The sequence below is a fragment of the Chiloscyllium punctatum genome, chromosome 11 (assembly GCF_047496795.1).
Source record: "Chiloscyllium punctatum isolate Juve2018m chromosome 11, sChiPun1.3, whole genome shotgun sequence".
NCBI classification, from domain to species: domain Eukaryota; kingdom Metazoa; phylum Chordata; class Chondrichthyes; order Orectolobiformes; family Hemiscylliidae; genus Chiloscyllium; species Chiloscyllium punctatum.
The window spans coordinates 92,984,439-93,009,041 of record NC_092749.1 but is presented as its reverse complement, the minus strand read 5'-3'; the positions used below and the strand labels follow the sequence as shown (position 1 = coordinate 93,009,041).

Genomic DNA, 24,603 nt, shown 5'->3' with positions numbered 1-24,603 from the left:
TACTTTATTGTTTTATTTTACTTCTCTTTTGGTAGTGTTCCTTACGGAAGCAGCTAATAAATGATACATTTTTCTAAATTTTAACTATTCAGCTCACTTAGCAGCTTCTTACCAACCAATGCACTTGGTTTTCCAATGATAGCACTCTTGGATGTTTTGTCACATCCATTATCTGTGTTGAGGTGTCTCTTGGTCTATCTGTCTCTCTTCCCTGGAAGTTTTCTGGACTTTGGATACTCCTTACCACTTTCCTTTTAGGCTCCTTTCCCCAAGTCGTCATCTTGTGCCTCTCCTGTGCAGGGCTGGACATGCAGAGTGAGAATAGAATGGATGGGTGGGATTGCTGCTGGTAATAAGCCAATGCAGAGTGACTCAATGAGATCGAGAGACACTGAGGGAAAACTACAGATTTGAGGTAGGGATTTGCAAAAGCAGTATTTCAGAGTGGGGTAGTTGGGGGAGTGGAGCTGAGAATGAAAGGAGTCATGATGATTGAAGAGTTAAAGGAAAGAGAAAGAAATGAAAGTGGAATGTAGTCCTAAGTACGTTAGCAGTTATTTAGAACACATGAATACCTGGTTATAAACAGGAAGTGGTTAGGAGCTGACAAGAGGGAGGCTGTTCAAGAGGACATCACTATGTATCCTTAATAAATACAGTTATAATCTGAGTTAAAGTTTAGGTCCAGTGATCCTCCTTCAGAACTGAAAGGTCACTGGGCTAGAAACATTAACTCTGCTTTCTCTCCATAGATGCTGCTGGTCCTGCTGAGTTTTTCCAGCAATTTTTATTTTTGTTTCTGATTTCCAGCATCTGCAGTTTTTGTATTTTTTTTTGTTAATGTTGTAATTAGAGGATTGATGTTGAGTATTATTTAAAGAAAAACACTTAGCATTGTTTTTGTTCAATTTCGAGCAGCTTTTATTTTGCACCAGTGGGAAGATGATCTCAACTGGGGACTTTTTCAATGACAGTTTCTATCCATTTATGTTGTGATCTGTAGTATTGCCAACAAGAGGATTGATATTATTAACAAAGGACAATTTAAGACATTACCTGACAGAGCTTATCTGGCAACATTGTTGCAATGTAATTTAGAAATAACTTAGATAAATATGAGTTGCTGCATTTAGGAAAGGCAAATCAGGGCAGGGCATGTACATTTAATGGTAAGCTCCTGGAGAGTGTTGCTGAACAGAGACCTTGGAGTGCAAATTCATAGTTCTTTGAAAGTGGAGTCACAGGTAGATAGGATATTGAAGAAGGCATTTGGTATGCTTTCCCTTTTTTTTTCCGTCAGAGCATTGAGTTTGGGGGTTGGGAGGTCATGTTTTGTACAGCCTCAACATCGGTTAGGCCACCTTTTGGAATATTGTGTGCCATTCTTGTCTCCCTCCTATAGGATGGATGCTGTGAAACTCGAAAGGGTTCAGAAAAGATTTACAAGGATGTTGGAGGGTTTGAGCTATAGGGAGAAGCTGAATAGGCTGGAGCTGTTTTCCCTGGAGTGTTGGCTGAGGGGTGACCTTATAGAGGTTTATAAAATCATGAGTATGGATAGGATAAATAGAGAAAGTCTTTGCAATGGTTGACCAGTCGTTACAAATTCTGGATTAGTGGTGCTGGAAGAGCACAGCGGTTCAGGCAACATCTGAGGAGCAGTAAAATCAGGATGCTGCCTGAACTGCTGTGCTCTTCCAGCACCACTAATCCAGAATCTGGTTTCCAGCATCGGCAGTCATTGTTTTTACCCAGTCGTTACGAATATTTTATTTTGTATGTTTTGATATTTATTGTTGTGCTAAAAATCAGCCTTGATACATTCGTAACACTAAAGTATATGACTACAGTATTCTGGGGAGAGCTTTTGTTGCCAGTCTTTCCGCACTATTTTAGTATGTTTTGCACTATCTGCATCCTATTTGTCATTGCGAGTGGCAGAAGGGACATTTTCTATAAAGAGAAACAGAAATGTAGTCAGTTTAGCAATTTTGGCAGCAGGCAGGGGATGGTGGAAGAACCTATCCTAGGCTTTGGTGGTATCTATGACAACAGACTGCACTTGAAAGTAGAGAGTAGCCTCCTCTGGTCAACTTCCAGTGGTTCCACTGTCCTGTTGCAAAAATGCCAATGAAAACCTCTGCGGATTAAATGCTTTGTCTCTTGCTATCCCCAAATCTTCTCTGTGCCACATCTCACCCCACCATCTCCCTGCCCTGCATCCCCCTTGTCCAATAGCTCTCAACTGTGGCGTCCTGCAATTTTCAGTCTTTGAAATGGGGTCACAGTGGGGGGAGTGGGGGGGGGGGGGGGGAGTGGGGGGGGAGAAAGCAAATTACCATTCAACACATGTATGCACAAAGTGTTAGATCTCCAACTGCCAACCACTTGTTTTTCAGGTGCAACACAGGCAGTTGTAGGTGAAGAATCCTTGCTTCTCTATCCCCTCCCCCACCCTCGTACACGTGTGTCAAAAGGTTTAAACAATGTTCAGTTTCTGGATCAATTTAGCCAACTTTGATGACTGAATGTACTTGTTCCATACAGCAATATACTAAAAGTGATGTGTATTCAGTACCTCAACCATTCCAAATCTCTCTGCCTCATTTTTGTTTGAACCGTTAGTCATGTCTGCTGGTCTGCTTAACAATAATGCAACTCTGAATTAAATATAGTTATTCTCCCTTTTCTATGCCATCTCCTCACCCCTGGGTCCACCTCAGACGCCGAGTCCTTCCTTCTCCCTATTTATTTAGCTTCGATTGATCTGAGTTTTTTTTTTGCTGCATTTTACTTTGCTAGACACTTTGCATTGAAGTATATGTAAAGAAAAGAGACATATCTACGTGGTATCTTTCGTGACCACAGATGTCTCCAAATGACTTTCAATCGTTAATGTACTTTTGCAGTGCAGTCACCATTTTCATGCAGGAAATGCGTCAGCCAATTCGCGCACAGCAAGGGCCACAAAGAACAATGTGGTAATTGCCACCTGATCTGTTTCGGTGTGTTTGTTGAGAAATAAATGTTGGCCAGGACACTTGGGTGATCTATCCTGAAAAATGCAGTTTGTCTTGCTGGTGAAATTTTTTTTTGGATTATATTCTTGATCTATTCCCACTGTCAAATGATTCTGTGTGACATCCAAAAAGTAAGCAAACTAGACCCAACACATGATGGGGAACACGATGGCTCTAAAAATGAAAATTTTCAAGAGCCTTATCGTTAGTGAGCAAATAGCAAATGAATTAGCTAGCTGTAGTCTAAAGTATACTTGATGTAAGAGTTTTCGTTGGAGATTGGAAAATTGAAAATGTAACTCCATTATTTAAAAATGTTTTGAGAGAAAAAATTGGAAATTATTCCTATTGGTGTAACAGCTATTGAGGGGAAGTTATTAGAATTTATAATAAAAGACAAATCTACTGAAAACCAACAGAAATTTTAACAGATTAGCGAGAGCTAACAAGGATTCCTTGCCAAACTGAAACAATCGGGATTTTTGGACAAGGTGTGGATATTTCTACTAATTGAAAAAAAAATTTACACTTGAAAGCCTAATGCACAATAGTGTACTTACTCATGAAAAATTCTCCCAATGTAAACAAATTCCCATTAACCTTCAAAATTTATCTTCCTCAGACTGTTTTTTTTAAAAAAAGGAAATCACTTTGGTTATAGAAATATTTACTAATTAATCATTCAACCCTTCATAGACACACAGCAAACCTCTATGCTACTAGTTCATATCCAAATTCTAAAATAACTTTTATTCAAGTAACAGTAAGTAACTGGTAGTTAAGTGTGAGGTAACTCATTTTGACTTTGAAAATAAGATAGATTTTTAGCATTTTTTATAGTATCATAGAAACAGACCCTTCAGTGCAACTTTTCTGCACTGACCAGTCATCCCATTCTGACCTAGTCCCATTTGCCAGCATTTGACCCACAACGTTTTAAACCTTTCCTATTCATATACCCATCTAAGATGCCTTTGCAATGTTGTCGTTGTAGCCACCTCCACCACTTCACCTGGCAGCTTGTTCCATACATGCAACACCCTCTGTGTGGAAAGGTTACCCCTCAGGTCCTTTTTATATCTTTCGCCTCTCACCTTAAACTTGTGCCCTCTAGTTCTGGACTCCCCCACCCTACAAAAAGATGTTGATTATTCACCCTATCCATGCCCTTCATAATTTTTATTTTAAATGATGAGTGTAAAATGTGGAGTTTTAGGTGTTCAGGCAAATGGATCACTAAAATGTTTTCGATATGTACAATAACGTATGAACATAGAACTGTAAGCACAGCAACAGGCCCATTGGCCCATGATGTTGTGCCAGACATGATACCAAATTAAACTAATCCCTTCTGCCTGCCTTTGGTCCATATCCCTCCATTCCTTCATATTAATGTGCTTACCTAAAAGTCTCTTAAATGCTGCTATCATGTCTGTCTCCACTATCACCCCGGCAGTGTATTTCAGACTCCTACCACTCTGTGTTTTTAAAAAAAACTTGCCCCTCACATCTCCTTTGAACTTTGTTCCTCTCACCTTAAATGCATGCCCCTTAGTGTTAGACATATCAACTCTGGGGGCAGAACATTCTGACTGTCAACCCTATCTATGCATCTCATTTTGTAGACTTCTTATCAAGTCTCCACTCTGAGAAGATGACACCAGTTTCACTCCCCTCTCCTTATAGCACATACTCTCTCATCCAGCTAAATCTTTTCTGCACGTTATCTAAAGTCTCCACATCCTTCCTGTAATGTGGCGACCAGAATTGAATGGAATACCCTGTGTGGCCTAACCAGAGCCTTATAAAGCTGCAACATAACATCTGAACTTTTGCATTCAATTCCTCATTCAAAAAAGGCAAGCATGCCATATGCCTCCTTTACCACCCTATATAATTGAATGGCCACTTTCAGGGAGCCTGTGGGCTTGAACCCAAGATCCTTCTGTGCGTTAATGCTGATAAGAGTCCTGCCATGATGAAAGTATGGCCTTTACAAGTTGAGAGCAAGAATATAATGGAGAAAAGACTTTGCTATCATAATGCAAATCTCTGGGTACAGGAAATATTTAGAGATGGATGCATCACACCTTTAAAAAAAGTATCAACTTTGGACAGGCATAGAATAAACTTATTAGTATGTTATTGGAATTCTGAAAGTTAGAATATAAGGAGAAATTGCACAAGTGAAACTTGTATTCCTTGGAATGTAGATGGAAAGTTTGATTACAGTCTTAAGGAAGAAGAATTTATGGAGTAGGTAAAGAGAAACCCTTTCTCGTGGTGGGTTGATTTGGTAAAAGGGACATAACCTTAAAATAACAGTTAGGCCATTCAGGAAAGAAAGTTATCCCATTATGGAGGATCTTCTTTCCTCCCCTTTGCAGTGGATGCTCTTACGTCTTTAATTTTGTATGTATGCGTGTTTTGGTGTTATGTCTTTTATTAATTTTATCAGTATTTGAAAGTAATAAGATTCCTCTTGCTTGTACTCAAGAAAACTTTGTTAACTGGCTGTGTAATATTTTGTGTGAACTAAATAACTACATTTTTATTGAGGTGAGGTAGAGCTGCATGCTAAAAAAAATCATTAAATCTTCCTTGTGGTCAGCTGAAAAGGTTGAAGAGTGGGGGATGCATTCATTCCTCCTTGCTTGGTTGTGACAATTAAGAAGCAGCTTTTCATGCAAAGTGTAGAACTCTCTCCCACAAATGTGAGTAGATTCTAGCTCACTTAATCATTTTGTTTTGATAGACTTCTGTTAGGTAATGGCATTGAGGGACATGGATGATCCAAGTTAAGTAGATGGGTGACCTAGATTAGCCATGAATTCACTAAATGGCAGAATAAGTTTAGTGGACTGACTGGCTATTCCTATTCCTATGTTCTTAAATCAGATTCAATGTCAAGTCAATCCAGCATCAAAACTAGACCCAACCTGGATGTAGGTTTGCTCGCTGAGCTGGAAGGTTCATTTCTAGATGTTCCGTAACACTAGCCACCAGGTTACATGAACACCAACTAGCCACAAAACAACATGACCCTCTGTCACTAGCATCCTTACGTACAGATAAGAAAGGACATCACTTCAACTGGGACAACACCTCCATCCTAGGACAAGCCAAACAGAGACATGCGTGAGAATTCTTATCAACAAACACATAGTTAGACCCCATCTACCATCCCCTGAGAAAAAGAACAGGAAATGACATCACAGGAAATAACAACACCAACCCAAACATGTAAATAGAAAGCAGGAATCATGTACAGTGCTTTGCCTGAGGCCCACTAAAGATGTTACCTAGTAGGGTGACGAAATGTCTGGAAATGAACCTTCCAGCTCAGCGAACAAACCTACATCCAGAACCTTAACTGGAGCTACAAATCCTCTCAAAACTCACCCAGACCCAACCATTGTGAGTCTCCTCCATTTAGGTAAAGTTGCTATCATCTCAGAGGACCATAGGTTTGCGCTCTCATTAGATGGGGAAGCCTAGTTGTGAGTTTAACCTGAGGGCTACAATGCCCCAGGTGATGGATGAGGTTGTTAAGATAGGACCTTAATGGTGGCCTCAGCCGGCACAGGGACTGAACCTGCACTGTTGGTGACAAACCAGCCATCCAGCCAACGGATCTATCTGACCCCATTTATATCCCAGTGCTATTGGTAGGTGTCTACACTATATTGGCATGCTTCTTCAGTCATTGTGCAGGAGATGTGGGAAGAACTGCAGATATGTTAGCAGCAAAGAGGTGTCATACCTTTATTTTGATGTTTCACTCCTGGAATTGTTGGGTAACAAAGTAGCAAAAAGTACTTAAGTCAGAGCGCCTGTGGCTTTGAGTCATTGTGGTTGTATAAGTTAAATGTAGCTGATGTGCTTGAGTTGTATGCTTTTAACCACTCTGCCTTGTACATACATGGTTTCTTACAAACTAATATTAAAATAGAAAACTGAATAGAATGCACTTTCCCATTACAGGAACACCACTGATAGCAGATATGCTGTAGTCTGCTATCTGTGCTTCTTTGCAATTTGGAGAACTGAATGTTTGTTTGAAGACGCAAATGATCATCCTAACCCCACAACTTAATATTTTGAAAGTACCATTAGGTCTACATTTAAATTAAGATTAGAATTAGAATTCCTACAGTGTGGAAACAGGCCCTTTGGCCCAACAAGTCCATGCCGACCCTCTGGAGAGTAACCCACCCAGACCCATTTCCCTATCCTATATTTGCCCCTGACTAATCTATCTAACCTACACTTCCCTATGCCAATCTAGCATGGCCAATTGACCTGACCTGCACATCTTTGGATTATGGGAGGAAAACTGAGCACCCAGAGGAAACCCACGCAGACACTGGGAGAATGTGCAGACGTCACACAAACAGTTGCCAAAGACTGGAATTTAATCTGGGTCCCTGTGAGGCAGCAATGCTAACCACTGAGCCGCCGTTCTGCTCTCTTTGTAAAAGAGACAAAATACGTTTTATAACAATAATGGGAATTATAGTGCAGGAAGAGGTTGCTCAATCCAATCAATGTGTGGTATTTATCTCTCTGTGATGGGTATGCTTAGTCCTGTAGGCTTACCATGTTACAGTATCTATTTCTGTCTTTTTAACTAGTCACCTCAAATCATCTTCCTTTGATTGAAAAGTTAGATTTTAGGGATTGAAATAACTGTGCAGAGGTCACCAAGTCACCCTTTATCTACATGTGGCCAGCCAGCTTGGTATGGGTCCCTGAAGTGTGGGGATTCTGAATATTCTGTTTATATCAGTCAGACACGGCTCCCTGGTTGACCCAGGTTAACAACCCCAATCAAGGATCTCGTAGTCAATAAAATCCACCTGGTTCCGATCTCTGCAGGGAGTGTCTTATGGATGCAGAATGGTTTCGGCACAATCTGAAGACATACAAATCGTCCTATTCATGTTGTCTACAAGAATCCCATTCTCCCATTATTTCCCCGTAGCCTACAAATATTTTCTCTTCAAAAGGAAATTGGATAATTATCTGAAAGCCATAATTGAATCTACCTTCTCCACACACTTACAAAATGCACTTAAGATCCTAAATGCACCTTTTTTTAAAAAAAATACTTTCTCCACACATGGCTTTTGATAATTTTGCCATTTATCCTGAAGGAAACTGTGGATGTTTATGGAGGAAATTCCAAAAGTATGAGCCCTAGCAGATGAAAATGATCTCAACTAATGGAGTGACTAAAATCGGGATTGTATCAGGGGCTAGAAATGGAGAACCAGTGATCTTTGAGGTTGTGGGGCTGGAGAAAGTTACACAGAAAATTGGGATGAGATCATGGAGGGATTTGGAATCAAGGATGAAATGGTAGTACAGAGGTCTTGCTGGACTGAGAGGCAGTTTGGCCAGGAAGCATGTAGGTGTCAGGTCAAGCCACCATAATCTTACCAGGCTATAGGGCTGCTCTGTCGTTAGAGAGATGATTGGTGGAATTAAGGGCTACAGGGAGAATGCGGGTAAGTGGAGTTGAAATGCCAATCAGCCATGATTGAATGGCAGAGTGGACTCGATGGGCCGAATGGCCTTATTTCCGCTCCTATGTCTTATGGTCTTATGATCTAATCTGAGGGCTGCCACACCTCAGGTGAGGTGAAGATTGAGAAGTAATGTCCTTCATGGAGGTGTGGGAATTGAACCCAAGCTGTTGGCATCACACTGCTTTGCAAACCAGCCCCATATAACTGTAATGGGTGGATGGGGTGCTAAAGCATAGAATATGAGCTGCAGGATTATTAAGCTGAAGGTTGTGGAAGGTAAAAGGCTGGAAGTCGATGAGGGGAATGTGGTAATTGTTAAGGCAATAGGAAGTGTTTAGTGAAGAATTCAGTAGCAGATGTTCTGAGGTCAGATCTGAGTTTGTGAATGATAGAGATGAAAGTAGGCTGGGGCAGATGTGTATAGAGAACTGCTGGGAAAAGGGATAAAAATGGATAGGGAATGGAGTTTTTGGAGATGGAAGGCAATGGTTTCAGTCTTTTCAATGGTTAACTGGAGAAAGTTTGTACTCATTTAGTACTAGTGGTCAGATAAGAAGTGTGACAAATCAGTGATGAAGAGAGGTGGTACTGAAGTAGATCCAGTGTTGTCAGCTGTATTTGTGAACCTTTGTGTTTGGAAGAGATATTGCCTTTAAGGGGATAATTTATTTACTTGGAATTTAGGGAAAAAAAGAGGAGCCACAACACCACTTATATTTTATAAGTCTCTGAATAGTAGGAAGGGAATAAAATAACAGGCTTGCAAAGAAATTACACAAGTGCATAGAGTCATGATGATAAGATGAGATAACTTAACTATCCCAGCATGGAATGGGATAGTAGTTTTGTTAACGGTAGAGAAGGGTATTTCTGAAGTTTGGGAGCATGTTCTTGGTCAATATGTTTTCTGCCCAATGAGGAAGGAAGTATGGCTGGATTTTGTCTTGAGGAATGTGATGGATGAATTGGTGATTGTCAAAGTTGGGGAGCATCTAGCCGATAGTGACCATTGTATTAAATTAAATGAAGATTAGTTAAGAGTCAATCACATTGCTGAGAGTCTGGAATCACAAGTAGGCCAGACCAGGTAAGGATAGTAGCTTCCTTCCTTAAGGCCATTAGTGAACCAAATGGGTTTTTGCCAACAATTGGCAATGGATTCATAGTCATTAGACTCTTAATTCCAGATTTTTAAAATTGAATTCAAATTCTACCATTTGCTGTGACAGAATTCGAACTTTGGTCACCAGAGCCTGGGCCTCTGGATTAACAATCCAGTGATAATACTACTAGGCCATCATGCACCCCAGTAAAATACTTAACTAAAGGAAGATAATTTCAGCATATTAAGGAGAAATCTAACAGAGGGCATCTTTAAGCATAATAGCAGTAAAAGTGTTATCAGACAGGTTCTGGGGCCTATGAAGGGCCAAAAAGACAGTCTACTGGTGGAGATAGATGGCATGACTGAGATACTAAACAGATTTGTGATTTTTGAGAAGTATTCTATAGAAGTGTTCACCAATGAAGAAGATATTGCTAAAGCTAAATGAGGTTGGAATACTGGATGCCGTAAAAATAGGCAGTGCAAGGCTGGCTGTATTTAGAATCAAGTTATCCAGGCCAGGTGTGCCATATGCTGGGGAAGTAAGGGTAGAAGTTCAGAGCATCTTCCTCTGCTGCTTATATAGAGGTGGTTCCAAAAGAATTGGAGGATTGCAGCCTTGTTCAGGACAAGGCAAAGGGTAAGTATGACAATTATAGTCAAGTGAATTTAGGTCTGCTCATGGAGAAACATTTAGAAACAAGCAGGAAAATATTAGTAGCCACTTCCACAATTGTAGATGGATAAAAGAGAGCTAGGGTTTATTTTGGATAAGTTATATTTGACTTGAGTCAGATGTACAGCACGGAAACAGACCCTTTGGTCTAACTCATCCATGCCGACTAGATATCCTAACCTAACCTAATCTAGTCCAGCAGTTAGCTCATATCTCTCTAAACCCTTCCTATTCATATACCCATCCAGATGCCTTTTTAAATGTTGCAATTATACCAGCCTCCTCTACTTCCTCTGGCAGCTCATTCCATATATGCACCACCCTCTGCGTGAAAAGATTACCCCTTAGGTCCCTTTTAAATTTTCCCCCCCTCACCCTAAACCTATGCCCTCCAGTTCTGGACTCCCTCACCCTGGGGAGAAGACCTTGTCTATTTACCATATCCATGCCCCTCATGATTTTGTAAACCTCAAGGTCACCCCTCAGCCTTCGACGCTCCAGCGAAATCTGCCCCAGCCTATTCAAACTCTCCCTATAGCTCAAATCCTCCAAACCTGGCAACATCCTTGTAAATCTTTTCTGAACCCTTTTCAAGTTTCACAGTGTCCTTCCTGAAAGGAGGGAGACAAAAATTGCAGACAATATTCCAAAAGTGGCCTAACCAATAGGGAAAATGTTGCTAAACAAAGAGACCTTGGAGTACAGGTTCATAGTTCCTTGAAAGTGCAGTCGCAGGTAGATAGGATCGTGAAGAAGGTGCTTTCCTTTATTGGTCAGAGCATTGAGTATAGGAGTTGCGAGATCATATTGTGGCTGAATATGTTAACAGAAAGGATAAATGATGGCAGTGCAGTTGTTATTTATATGAACATTCAACCATTTTTTGATGGAGTGACACTTCAAACTTATCAGTAACAATTGAAGCTGATGGCATAAAATGAGCTGTAACAGTAGGGATATAAAATTGGCAAAAATTAGAAAGCATTTGTTATGAGTGGTTTGTTTTGGGCTAAAGGAAGGTATACACTGGAATTTCCTAAGGTTAAGTACTAGAGTACCACTGTTTTTGCTAAGCATTAGTAAATTGGATTTATATCCAATTATATTTTGATATATGCAAATTACCTTAAATATAGGAAATGGTGAGAAAGTGAGCAATAGACTTTGAGATGACATGTAGCAGAAGGAATTCAACACAAAAAAGTGAAATGATGTATTTTGTTAGGGAGCGTGAAGACACTATATGCTTAATGATACAATTTAAGAGTGTACTTGAAAGAAGGGGTGGCATGGTGACACAGTGGTTAGCACTGTTGCCTCACAGCGCCAGAGACCTGGGTTCAATTCCCGCCTCAGGCGACTGCCTGTGTGGAGTTTGCACATTCTCCCCGTGTCTGCGTGGGTTTCCTCCCACTGTCCAAAAATGTGCAGGTTAGGTGAATTGGCCATGCTAAATTGCCCGTAGTGTTAGGGGAATGGGTCTGGGTGGGTTGTGTTTTGGCAGGTCGCTGTGGACTTGTTGGATTGAAGGACCTGTTTCCACACTAAGTAATCTAATCTTAAAAAAAGTAAAAAGGGTCCGTGGGTGGCTTTGTATAGATCTTTAAATATGACATGACAATTTAGCAAAGCGGTTCATAGTATTGGGAACCTGGGCTTTATAAATAGAGGTGTAGAGCACTATTTGTGCTTGTACTATATACAGCTATATTCTAATGCACCCAAATCTAATTTTAGACACTGGTTTAGAAATAGTGCAAAGGATTTGAAGAGGGTGCAGAATACTTTTGCTAGTATGTTTACAGTGAAGTGAAGCTGGAGTTGCTCTCCTTAGAATAAATTAAGAGGAGATTTGATGGAGATATTTAAAATCCTAAAGATTTAGGTAGAGTAAATATAAATTTTTCTAGTGGCTGATGGTTTAACAATGCGATGACACAAGTTGAATGAATTGTAAAAAGAAGCAGAGGCAACATGAAGACAAAGTGCACTGTTTGATAGAATAATGGATACAGATTCAGTATATCTTTCAAAAAAGAATTGGATCAGTTTTATCTTTATTTCTTAATACAGACAAACATACAAAGTGACATACAAATTTGAGGAAGGATTAGTCCATTCAGTCTCTAGAGCTTGTTCTGCCATTTGATAAGATCCTGATTTGTTGACTGTCTGCATTCCGTGAACTTGACTAGAGGTGAGTGCCAACCAGATCAGCTATAATCTAATCAAATAGTGGTGAATGCTGGAGGGCACAATTTTAAAAGTAAGAGGTCTTCATTATTCAGGTGAAGAGGAAGGGAAAAAAAATTAACTCCAAATCATTAGTTTGTGGAATTCACTTCCAGATAAGACAGTGGAAACTCTGTTATTTAATTTACTCAAGGCTAAGTTAAACAAGGCAATTGAGGTTTATTGGGGACAGACAAGAAGTTGGAATGGAGACTGAGTGCAGGACCAGGCTTTAAGGACCAAAGGGCTTACTCATGTTCCAACGGAGGGGCTAAATGATCTAATTTAGTTCCTATAGCTCTGCTTCAGTAACTAGCTATAAGAATTGTTGATCTCCAGCCTCCAAAAACCCTTGATCAGGAGGAGTAGTAGGAGCCAAATGAGACAAGTGAGGGAGGTGCATGAAGGTTGGAGCTTCTCAACTGTGCACTGTGCAGAATCTGATAATCTCTTTAGTTTTCTCAATTTCTATGTTCTCGATCTCTATGTCTAATCTATAATTTCTTGGGTAGCTTGATATCATCTGTTGTTTTATGGAGAATATTGCTTTGTTCTTTGTACCTTTGTATCACAACCCTGTATCGAGATCAGTTGGGAGTAGGTATCTTTTAAAAAGCAGATACCGTTGAAGTTTTAATTAGGTAAGCACGGAAACCTTTTGTATTTGTGAGTGAGGTGCTGCCAATTTCAATCAGAAATATGACAACTTAACTAAGTGTTGTTGTTGTCGTTTTTACTTTGGAAATAAGACAAAGATTGTGTCCTTATCTGCTTCATCTTGTGCTTCAAAGGAAGTATTGCATGTTGTCTGTGGCTAAAGAACCTCAGCGTCTTCCGCTCTATTGCATATAGATTTGCACAGGTTAACGCTTTCTTTCAAAACTTCTTTTTGCAATGTAATTTAAATAATCAGGTAGCATGAAGGAAAAGAATGGCCTTGCATTTGTCTTGCACTTTTCACAATCTTAAATGCTAAAGCACTTTATGTGCAGTGAAGTCCTTTTGAGGTGTTTAAAAATCCAGCTGTTGAAACTGTTGTATCCTTGGTTAAAAATCACACAACACCAGGATATAGTCCAACAGGTTTATTTGGAAGCACTAGCTTTCAGAATGCTGTTCATTCAACAGGTGGTTGTACACTTTGTGCACCCCAGTCCAACACTGGCACCTCCAAATCATGTTGTATCCTTGTGTTGGGTGTCTTACGAAGAATATACCTTGTAGAGCAAGAGTATTGAAAATGTATTGAGGCACCCCTGAGTGGAAATTGACATTGAAGAAAGTTTTGCACTTATTGCAAGTCTGTGATTTCCAAATTGAAATGTTTTGCCCTTGGCCTTTTTACTTGTCATGGTAAGTAATTTGCCAATATTAAGACTATTACAATAGTATAGAGTAGGAGGTGCTATATTGGGACACATTAACTTTTTCTTGCCCCTTCTGTAACAGTCAAGTGAATTTTTTTTTGTAAAGTCTCAGTCTACAAGTTTGGTGAGTAAGTTAATTGTTTTAAGAGAAATGTCAATGATTTAATGTAATGAATGCAACGACAGAATTATGCACAAGAAGCCCTCCACAGAAAGCATTGAGATTCCAGTTCAGATAATCTGTTTTCGTGATATTGATTTGAGAGATAAATATTGGCCAGGATGTTTGGAGAACCTTCTTTGCTGTTCAAAATAGTATCATGGGATTTTTTTTGTGTGGTGATCTAAGAGAGCATTGGGCCACGTTACCTATAAAAACAAGGCCCACAACACAGTACTGTTTTTGTACTGACCTGGAATGTCAGCATTGAATATTGTGCCTAAGTACTAGAGTAGGATTTGAACCCAAAAGCATTGACTTGGCTGAAAGTGTTACAAATGAACTGAAGTTTTATTTTAATTCTTTCATTTGCTGGCAAAGCCAATATTCATTACCCATTCTAAATTTAGATTTAGGTTTTATTGTCACATGAACTCTGAAAAGAGGGCAGGTGTAAAAAGTGTAGAATGTCACCAGACACAGAGCCATCTTAGGTACAAAGTACCCAGGTACAAAATCTTAGTTACAGATGTAGAAAAATAAAGAAATGTTTTAGAAAGTTCAGCACTACAGGCTTAGTATAATTGTAGAAAAATAAAGAAATAAAGTTTTTAAAAATATCCTTAAGAAGATGGTAATGAGCTGCCCTTTTGAATTGCTGCTGTCTGTTTGGTGTAGGTAGACTCAGTGCCATTAGAAGTGAAGTTCCAGTAACAATGAGGAAACTTGTATGTTTCCAAGTCAGAATGGTGCATGGTTTGTAGGGAAACTTTCAGGTGATACTCCTATGTGCTTTTTTTTAAAAGAAAAAGCAGAAATTGGCTAGACGTCAATTTTGGTAAGTTTCTTGGGAAGTTACTTTGCAAGCCCTAAAGAATTTTCTCTCACTATCTTCCCAAATTCATCTCATTATCGAAGCACCACACTCCTATGGCATCCCACTTGTCAATTTTTCCCACTTGCCACACGTGCAAGTACTTACCACTGTCAAAGTCATACTGCACCAAAACAAGCTCTTTAGCTCAACTCGTCCATGCCAACCAGGTTCCCAAATTGAACTAATCCCAATTGCTTGCATCATATCCCTCTAAACCCTTCCCATCAATGTACCTGTCAAATGGCTTTGAAATGTTGTAATTGTATCCACCTCTACCACTTCTCTGACAGCTTGTTTCATACACATGCCACCCTCTGTGATAAAGTTGCCCCTTGGGTCCTTGTTGAATCTTGCCTCTCTCACCTTAAACCTGTGTTGTATAGTTTTGGACTCCCCTTTCCTGGAGAAAAGACCTTAACTAGTCACCCTATCTATGACTTTCTCGATTTTCTAAACCTCTATAAGATGACCCCCTCGGCCTCTGATGCAGCAGGGAAAAAAAAACCCAGTCTATCCAGCCTCTCCTCATAACTGACTGAGTCACAGTAACATCCTTGTAAATCTTTTTTGCACCCTTTCCGGTCTAATAACCTCTTTTCTTTAGCAGGCCAACCAAAGTTCTTCTATGCAGTACTCGAAATGTGGTCTTACAAATGTCTTGTACAGCCATAACATGACATCTCAACTCCTGTAATCGATGCTGTGACCAATGAAGGCAAGCAAATTGAATGCCTTCATCACCCTGTCCACTTGTAATGCCACTTTCAAGGAACAATGTACCTGCACCCCTAGGTCTCTCTGTTCAACAGCACTCCTCAGGGCCCTATTGTTAACCATGAAAGATCTGCCCTGGTTTGTCTTACCAAAGTGCAACATCTGATGTTTATCTGCATTAAATTCCATCTGCCATTTCTCAGCTCATTGGTCCAGTTGATCAGGATCCCATTGTACTCCTCTTCACTAGGAGAAAGTGAGGACTGCAGATACTGGAACCAGAGTCGAGAGTGCGGTGCTGGAAAAGCACAGCAGGTCAGGCAACATCCCTGGGGGAGGAGAATTGTTGTTTCGGGCATAAACCCTTCATCAGTGTCCACTGCTTCACCAATTTTGCTGTCATCCATAAACTTACCGTGCCTCCTATGTTTTCATCCACGTCATTTATATAAATGACAAACAACAATGGACCCAGCACTGATCCTTGCGGTGTACCATTGGTCACAGGCCTTCAGTCTGATAACCCTCTATCATCACCTTCTGTCTCCTATGATCAAGCCAATTTTGTATCAGTTGACTAGTTCTACCTGGATCTCATGTGATTTAACCCCCACTAACTAGTCCTTCATGCAGAACTTCATCTAAGGCCTTGCTGAAGTCCATTGTAGACATGTCTACTGCTCAGCCTTTATCCATTTTCTCAGTAACCTCTTCAAATTATTGAGACTGCTAGGACTTCTGAGGATTCTTGGTACTGAAGTCATCTTTAAAGTCTAGTTGTGCACCCAGTAAAGCACTTGCCTGGTTTTGTTTGCACAGCACAGTTCCTGTCAAATGTTTCAGGCATGTTGAACAGAGGGAAATTGGTAGCACACTTTGCTGGAGGGCCATGGAGATCCCAGTGGACAGCGGTGAGCATGCAGTTGATTGCCTTGATGTTGGCACTTTTGTGCAAGAGGAAGGGCTGGAGGAGCAAGCTAATGTTATTAGGTAACTGCTCTGACTTTCATGTTGGGGATTGTCACTGTCTACTTTCTATAAGTGGGAGGAAAAATAGAAACTGCACATCAACAAGGCCAGAAGACTTTATAATGAGAACATTAATACATGCAAATAGGCTTCTCATCACTGACGAGTGAGAATCTCCATTCAACACTTGCTTGGAGAATAAGACTTTCCATTGGGAATTTCCTTATTGCTGATCCCATGCAATTCTCTCTACATTTTCACCAATGCCAGTGCGTTCAGTGCCTGGAAAGATTTCACCCTATATGTCTGCTGCCCTTGTGGTACTGGTCATGGGTTTGAAACGTGCTGTCAAAGGAACCTTTGAATTGCTGCATTGCTGCTGCATTGTATATAGTACCTTGTATATAGCACACTTTGCTGCTTCTATGTGTCATTTTTGGAAGGAGTGAATTTTTAAGCAAGAGATGAGGTGCTGATAAAATGGGTTGCTTTATCCTGGAGGGTTGAGCATCTTGAAAGTTTTTGGAGCCGTACTGATCACGGGAAGGGGAAAATATTCCAAAATATTTGTGACTTATTGTCTTGAAAAGCTGTGGGGAGTGAAGAGTTACTGTATAAGAGCTCTCAGCTCTGATTTGCTCTTAAAGCTACAATTTATGTAACTGGTTCGTCTGATCAATGACAGTTCTTGCTGTGTTGATGGTGAGGGATTCGTTGATGGTAATAGCGTTTGATATCAAAGGGATATGGTTTGATTCTCACTGGAGGTGGACGTTGTCTGGCATTTGACATTTATCAGCCAAAGCTGAATGTTTCCTGGTCTTAAATCATAGCTGACCAGAATTCGATCCATTTGGAATTCATTACTTTTTTAAAAAAGTAACCTTCTGTCACCTGCATATCAGAAGCCAGATATTAGATGGTATATGTCTTATTGGGGCAGATGGCTTTCATTGTGGCTGTGCAGGTATTGTGTACCTACCCAGCATATTTAACTGATCTGTTCCTAAATTTGGAATCTGAGGTTCCACCTCACTGGATTGCTGCAACCTTACGTCGATGTGGGATTTTGAACCCTTCCTTTTGGCTGATGCAGTTTGAAAATGGGGGCACTAAATAAACCCCTTGAAAAATAGATCTGATCTGAGCTGCAGAAATATGTTGTGCCACTTCATTGCAGTTTTGTTTTGAAATAGAACTACTTAGCTCAAACCCACATCTACATTATAAGTAGAGCATTGTCAGAAAGTTAACTAACACTTAACGAAGTCTATTTGTAAACAAACTGAACCTCAGTTACAGACTTTGAGTTACTGTACATTGTGTTCCAGGTGCTTTCACACTTGCAGTGTATTGTGCTTTTGATGACCGAGTATGTGTGCTGTCTATGATCGCCATTTGGTGTTTACATTATATTATTTTAGTTAAGGAGAGAAGATCTCAAATCATTATTTAGACTGTTGCATTTTAGATTACCAAGCATCTCTACTAAGAGCAAATTCTGTTTAAAGTAGTTAATTTAAAACTCTACAGCCTTTATCCTATTTCACACAAATTCCGGCTCACCCAACACTCCTATTCCTGTTGACCTTCATTGACTCTCAATTTCCCAATACTTCCTAATGTTCAAAGCCCTGCACGCCTTATCCATTTCCATTTCTGTAGTCTCCCTGAGCCTGACAACATTCAGGATCCGCACGTTCCTCAGATTCTGGTCTCATGCCCCATGCCCACATCTTTCACCTTCTAACTGGGTATCTGTCTTTTCAGCCTATATGGCCTTAAACTCTGGTACTCCCTCCTGAATTGTTTTCTAGATGTCTCCATCTGTCTCCTTTTAGGTAGTCCCAAATACCCACCTCTTTGACCAAACTTTGGGTCACTGTTCCATGGACTCCTGATGTGATCTGCATCAATTTTCCCTGATCGCAACTTTGAAATATTGTGGAATGATTGTCTACATTATAAATGTTAGATCAATGTAAGTAGTATCATATAAATTTAATTTCTTGATGCCTCTGAGGACCTTGCTGTGCAATAGAATAGATCATCAATAGAGGTTTTCCTTTTTGTTTTTTAAAATTTGCGAACTGATCTTGCATCTTTGAGAATTGTGTATGCGTACTTAGTACTTTTGTGATATTTGCTCTTCCAATCTATAAAGCATTTCTCTATCATTGACTTCAGGTTTGGATTTGCCTCCTTTTAACTGTCTATTTCTGTTTCCTTCTCTTAAACCTGCTCCTTTGACCAAACCTAGTAACCACTTAGTCCTTTAACACTGTCAGTTTTTGTCTCGTATTTCTCTCCTTCTGAAGCAAAATGGAACTTGTCTTAAGGACATTATGTAAATGCAAGTTGTTGATTTATGTTTCAAGTTTGCAATGAGCACTACATGGATACAATACGCTGTCTGGCAGGAAATTACTTTTGAGAAATATTTTATCTGATCCCATGATGGATATCTTCTGATAGAGCAAGTCATATCATGTTGCACATGCAACAGTGTACAGTAGAGTCATGGAGATTTATAGCACAGAAACATTCCCTTCAGTCTAACTCATCCATGCTGACCAGACATCCTAAATTAATCCAGTCCCATTTGTCAGCATTTAGCCCATATCCCTCTAAACCCTTCCTATTTATGTTCCCATCCCGATGCCTTTTAAATGTAGTTGTACCAGTCTCCACCACTTCCTCTGGCAATTCATTCCACCCTCTGCGTGAAAAAGTTGGTAATTCAACCTCTGGTATAACTAAACTGCAAAACGTTTATCTACGGATTGTGTTGTGGTAATGCTGTATACATAATATAGATATAGGTTTGAAATAAGTAATTCTATACTTAGCACATGCCAACTGACTTGAACAGATGTTCTAAGCTGGCAATCCAATGTAAAACTTGGAGGAATACAGTACTGTTGGAGATGCCTTTATTTTTGAGTTAACTGCCCTCTCAGCTGAATGCAGAAAATCCAAAATGGAGAGCTCATTGGTGTATTAGGTGATATTTATAATGTTTATTTTTTCACTAAAACAGGTCTCTGTCAATGTTGCGTTGCTGTTTATGGGACTTTGTTTTATGTCAGCTGGCTGCCATGGTTTCTATATTTCAACAATGATAACTCTCCTGAAGTTTTTCATGAGCTGTAAAGCACTTTGGGACATTAATGGTCATGAAAGGCAATAAGTAAATGCAAGTCTGACAGACATTCGTGAACTACTCACATTGATGTCTGTTCCAATTGGAATTCCCCATCCCTGTCTATTTCATACCAGCCTTGTAACCTGATCACTAATTATCTGTTTTGTTTATCCACTGGAGTGAAAGGGAGTTTGAGAGAAATTCAGTTTTTGAAACCAAAGAAAAGTTTCCTTCCTCCCCCTTTAAAATATATTGCATTACTTTATTACACTTCTTTAGACGGTTAATACTGTGTTGTGATATTTTAGAAGGATTAGAGTAACGTTCCTAATTTTAGTTGTAATTAAACTTGAATATAACTTCAAGACCCACGTACAGATGGTTCTTCACTTGTGACATAGGGTTATTAGAAGTTACTGTTTGGAATGTCAAAATCTTTTCTAAGTATTAGATATATAAAAGAGTTTTGTGCTGTCCCCTGTAGTATGTCTAGTGGCAAGGGAGCCATTTAATTCCACTGGATATAGTGGCACCTTCCTGCCTTCACCTTGATTAAGGCTGGAGCAGGAAGGCTTCTGGACAGTCTACCAATTGCCTGATTTGTTAGGTGATGCAGTGGGTCTTTCTGCAAAGAGCCAGTGCTGCCAACACTGTACCTGTGAAAGCAACAGCAGTCTCTGAATCCTGTCCAGACTCTAGCCTCCAGCTGTCTTCCTTCAAAAGACTCTGTGTATGCTGAGGGCAATTGGAGCTGAATGTGAGTAGTTGGGTGCTTGGAGAAGCCTGAAGGCAGTGGATGGCTCTGTGACATTGAAGCGTTGAGGCTGAGATTAGCTGCAAGAGCATGGGGAAGGAACTGGAACTGTTCCTGAGTTTTAGATGTTTAGAGTACCCCTACCCTATCCCTGCAACCCTGAGTTTCCCATGGCCAATCCACCTAACCTGCACATCTTTGGACTGCATTATTCTTTAGACTTGTCATTGATTAGTCATTTCAATTGAATGCATTTTTAATTCAAATTATTTTTCTCATAGGTGCTTTGGACATCCGAAATATTATCAAATGGAGTGAGGTTTTCCATGACAAGTGCTGATGGTGAAGAAGGGTATCCTGGAGAGCTGAAAGTCTGTGTGACGTACAGTCTTGATGGAGCAGTGCTGTCTATTAATTACAAGGCCCAAACCACTGAGACCACCCCTGTAAACCTGACCAACCATTCCTATTTCAATCTGGCAGGACATGTAAGATCAATTTTCTTAAACAAGTTCACTGCAGTAGCTTGATCTGTCGAAGTTTAATATTGAAGTGACTGGAATGAAGATAAGAGTCCCATGATGGTCCTAATAAGTCAGACCTTTTGTCCCATTAGCCGTTGAAGTTCCTTCGCTACATATTGTCCATCAGTTTTGGATTTATTTGAATTTCAGGGCCCATTATTCATAGAGGTAAGGTGAGGGATTAGAGGGAAAAGGAAATCTAGAAGTCTTGGGATCATGGAGACCCTGTCGAAATTTAAAAGCAGTGACAGGAGACCACAGCTGAGGACTATTAGGATGGTCTGCAAGGACTGTAAGAGGTAAAAACAATAACTGCAGATGCTGGAAACCAGATTCTGGATTAGTGGTGCTGGAAGAGCACAGCAGTTCAGGCAGCATCCACTCCTTGGATGCTGCCTGAACTGCTGTGCTCTTCCAGCACCACTAATCCAAAGGAATGTAAGAGGTTTGGGCTGGTGGGGGGGCAGGCTGGGGAGCTCTTCTCAGGGTGACGCATAATTCTTAATATAGTTGTGTGAATTGCCAATCCCAAATTCTAAGTGATCCCTGTTCAATCGTCCAATATTTGTCAGCGTTAGGCCTTAGAGAGAGAGTGAGGGGGAAAGCCCGGGATCAGGATGCTGAGAGAAGTGTCGGAGCACAATAATAGTAAGGGAAGGAGTTCAAGTTTGGTGGTTGGAGAAGAGGGTTTGGGCTGATCACAGCACTGAGGGATCACAATGAGCAGGAGAAGAGGCCAAATGTTCAAGGAATTTGGAAGAGCCTTCTGCACCGCCTGGCTCATGACAGGTGCTCCAAAATATTCTTAGCTGTTGCAGCTGGCTTTTCACGTCACTGTTTAGCAGTTCAATATCCCGAACCCTGGGAAACACAACTTGAGCTTTTATATTTAGATTTTGTCCTCCACGATACTGAGAGTGGACTTAAATAGGAAAGTTAAGAGTACTGCCCTGCCTCTCCAAGACCGGACAACTTGACCCGCAACCTATTGTCATAAAAACTGGTGACTAGCAAAGTTTGGACCCTGAGCCTCTCCTGCTTATCATGGTGTAGTGATAGAGTAATGATGAAGTCTTACAGTCAGAAAACATAGATGAAGGCCATTCTTCTGCTGGCTCTTTATAAGAGCTATCCAATTATCCTGCCCTTTGTCCAAACACTAGAAATGCCCTCCTTTTCAACTACTCATTCAATTTCATTTTGAGATTTGGTGTTAAATTTGTTTCCAATGTCTTTCCAAAGTAGCACGTTCCAGATCATAACTGAAAATTTGCTTTGTTACGACATCATGTTTTGCTTATCACCTTAAATCTGTGCTTACTCATTGCTGGCGTTGTCAATTGGAACTGAATTCTCCTGAATTACTCTTCTTAATTTGAGTACTTCTGAAATCTTTCTTTAACCTCTCTGTTCTATTTCTAGCATCTTTAGCTTCTATCCACCCATCTCAGTTTCCTCATCTCTGGCACTTCTTCACTGATCTAACTCGGACCATTATGGGGGAATGTGGTGGCAGAAGTGAGTGGCCATGGCTTGTATCCCTGCTATAATGGCTCTGGGAATATCCTCATCTCAAGGAGCACCATTCAAGAAGTGACTTACCAACATCTTTCAAGTTGATTAGAAATAAGCAACAAACAGTTAGCTTGCTGGTGTGTCCATTTTCCACAAATCAATATTTTAAGAATGATGTGTGCTGGAGGAATATTTAATTTGCCAGGCATCATGGATAACCGGGATGTAACAGAATATCTGGGATGACCCCTTGAGAGGTGAGCGGCCTCTGTCTGACTCCCAAACCAAGTTGTTTAGTTAGAGAGTGGCTTGTGTGTGTGTGTGTTGGGAATATGTGTCCACTGGATCTTCAGAGGAATCTGATAGTGTCTATGGGTGAACCTAGGTTCACGGTGATGACCCATGTGCATTGGGAAAAGCCTGTAGTATTGAACCTGCGAGGTTTTTAAAAAAAAGATATTTTGCTGAGCCCTTTAATCTTTCAACCATCAGGACAATGCTAAAGTAAAAGAAAACAACATGTATGAGAGAAGAGATGTTGATTGGCTAGCAAATGGATTATTGTAGCGGTGTTGAGATGGCGAATACCAGTGAGATGATGAATGATAGTTATTTACCAGGCTTTGTTTAGGTTTTGAACTGGGCAGAGTGACTCTGGTCAAGGCATTTCCCTGAGAAATGAACCAGAAAGTGGTTGTCATGTGTTTTGTTGATTTGTAACAGTCTCAATGGATGGATCTGTTCTCTCTACAAAAGCAAAGCCCTGGGAGTTAATATATGTAGTTTCTAGTATGTGCTAGTAGGTCACAATGTGAGCCTAATTAACAATCCAAAATTGGTTGTCACTGTAATTCTTACAATCTAAGGATTATCTGGTAAGTTGCTAGCTTCACCTGTTGCTCATATATCTGAGATATCCTTCCAGGGCAATCTGAGGTAGCTGCTTTTTAGGAATAACACAACAGCAAGGAATGATCTGAATAGGGTGGCAATGATGCATCCTGTTTTCACATTGATACATAGGTGAAAAAGCTAGTTCTCTCAAATGGGCACAGGGAACAGCACAATATTGCTATTGATATGCATGTCCTATATGGAGGCTTTAGATTAGATTAGATTTTCTACAGTGTGGAAACATGCCATTTGACCCAACAGCTCCACACTGACCCTCTGAAGAGTAACCCACCCATTTCCCTCTGACTAATGCACCTAACATTATGGACAACCTAGCATGGCCAATTCACCTGACCTGCACATCTTTGGACTATGGGAGGAAACTGGAGCACCTGGAGGAAACCCACGCAGACACTGGGAGAATGTACAATTTCCATACAGACAGTTGCCCGAGGCTGGAATCGAACCCAGGTCACTGGTGCTGTGAGGCAGCAGTGCTAACCATCGTGCCACTGCCCATTTTAAAAAAAAATTAGATTAGTTTCCCTACAGTGTAGAAACAAAGTTCTAAAATGAAGGAATCCTTCACCATATGATAGAAAACTTTTTCAGGGTTGGTGGTAATAATTCATCTGTTACTTGGTCAATTTAAGTTTTGCAGAACTGGTCATAGGATGTGAGGGCCATCATGTTTGTGTTTTTGAAGTTTGAGCAAAAGATGAAGCTTGCTGTTTCATGTGCTACTGTACAGTAACTGCATAAATGGTGTTCACCACTAATAGGAAGCTACCTTCAAATCAAAACCATCTTCTGCCTATCACACATGTGAGTAATGTAGTCTATGACACTGGGTGCGTAGGCTGCAGGTTCCATAGTTGAGAACAAACAAAGATACTGTTTGGTATGACCATCAATCTTACCCAACCAGCCTGCACTTGCAAAATTCAACACACAAGGTCCAATATTAGATATGATTCTCTGAGTCAAAGTGTGTGATGCTGGAAAAGCACAACTGGTCAGGCAGTGTCCTTATGCTCAAAACAGACTCTCCTGCTCCTCGGATGCTGCCTGACTGGCTGTGCTTTTCCAGCATCACATGTTTTGACTAAGATTCTGTGAT

The 24,603-nt window shown here is 40.4% G+C and overlaps 1 protein-coding gene across 3 annotated transcripts in view; it reads left to right on the top strand.

Moving 5' to 3' along the window:
* Positions 1 to 24,603, top strand: part of galm (galactose mutarotase) — a 69,485-nt gene that overhangs the window by 16,321 nt on the left and 28,561 nt on the right. For all 3 annotated transcript variants that reach the window (XR_011961912.1, XR_011961913.1, XM_072581286.1), the window contains exon 3: positions 20,832 to 21,038. Coding sequence is in view for 1 of the 3 variants with exons in the window: in XM_072581286.1 (XP_072437387.1) it covers positions 20,832 to 21,038 (207 nt within the window). In the remaining 2 variants the exon portion in view is untranslated. The remainder of the gene's footprint in view (positions 1 to 20,831; positions 21,039 to 24,603) is intronic.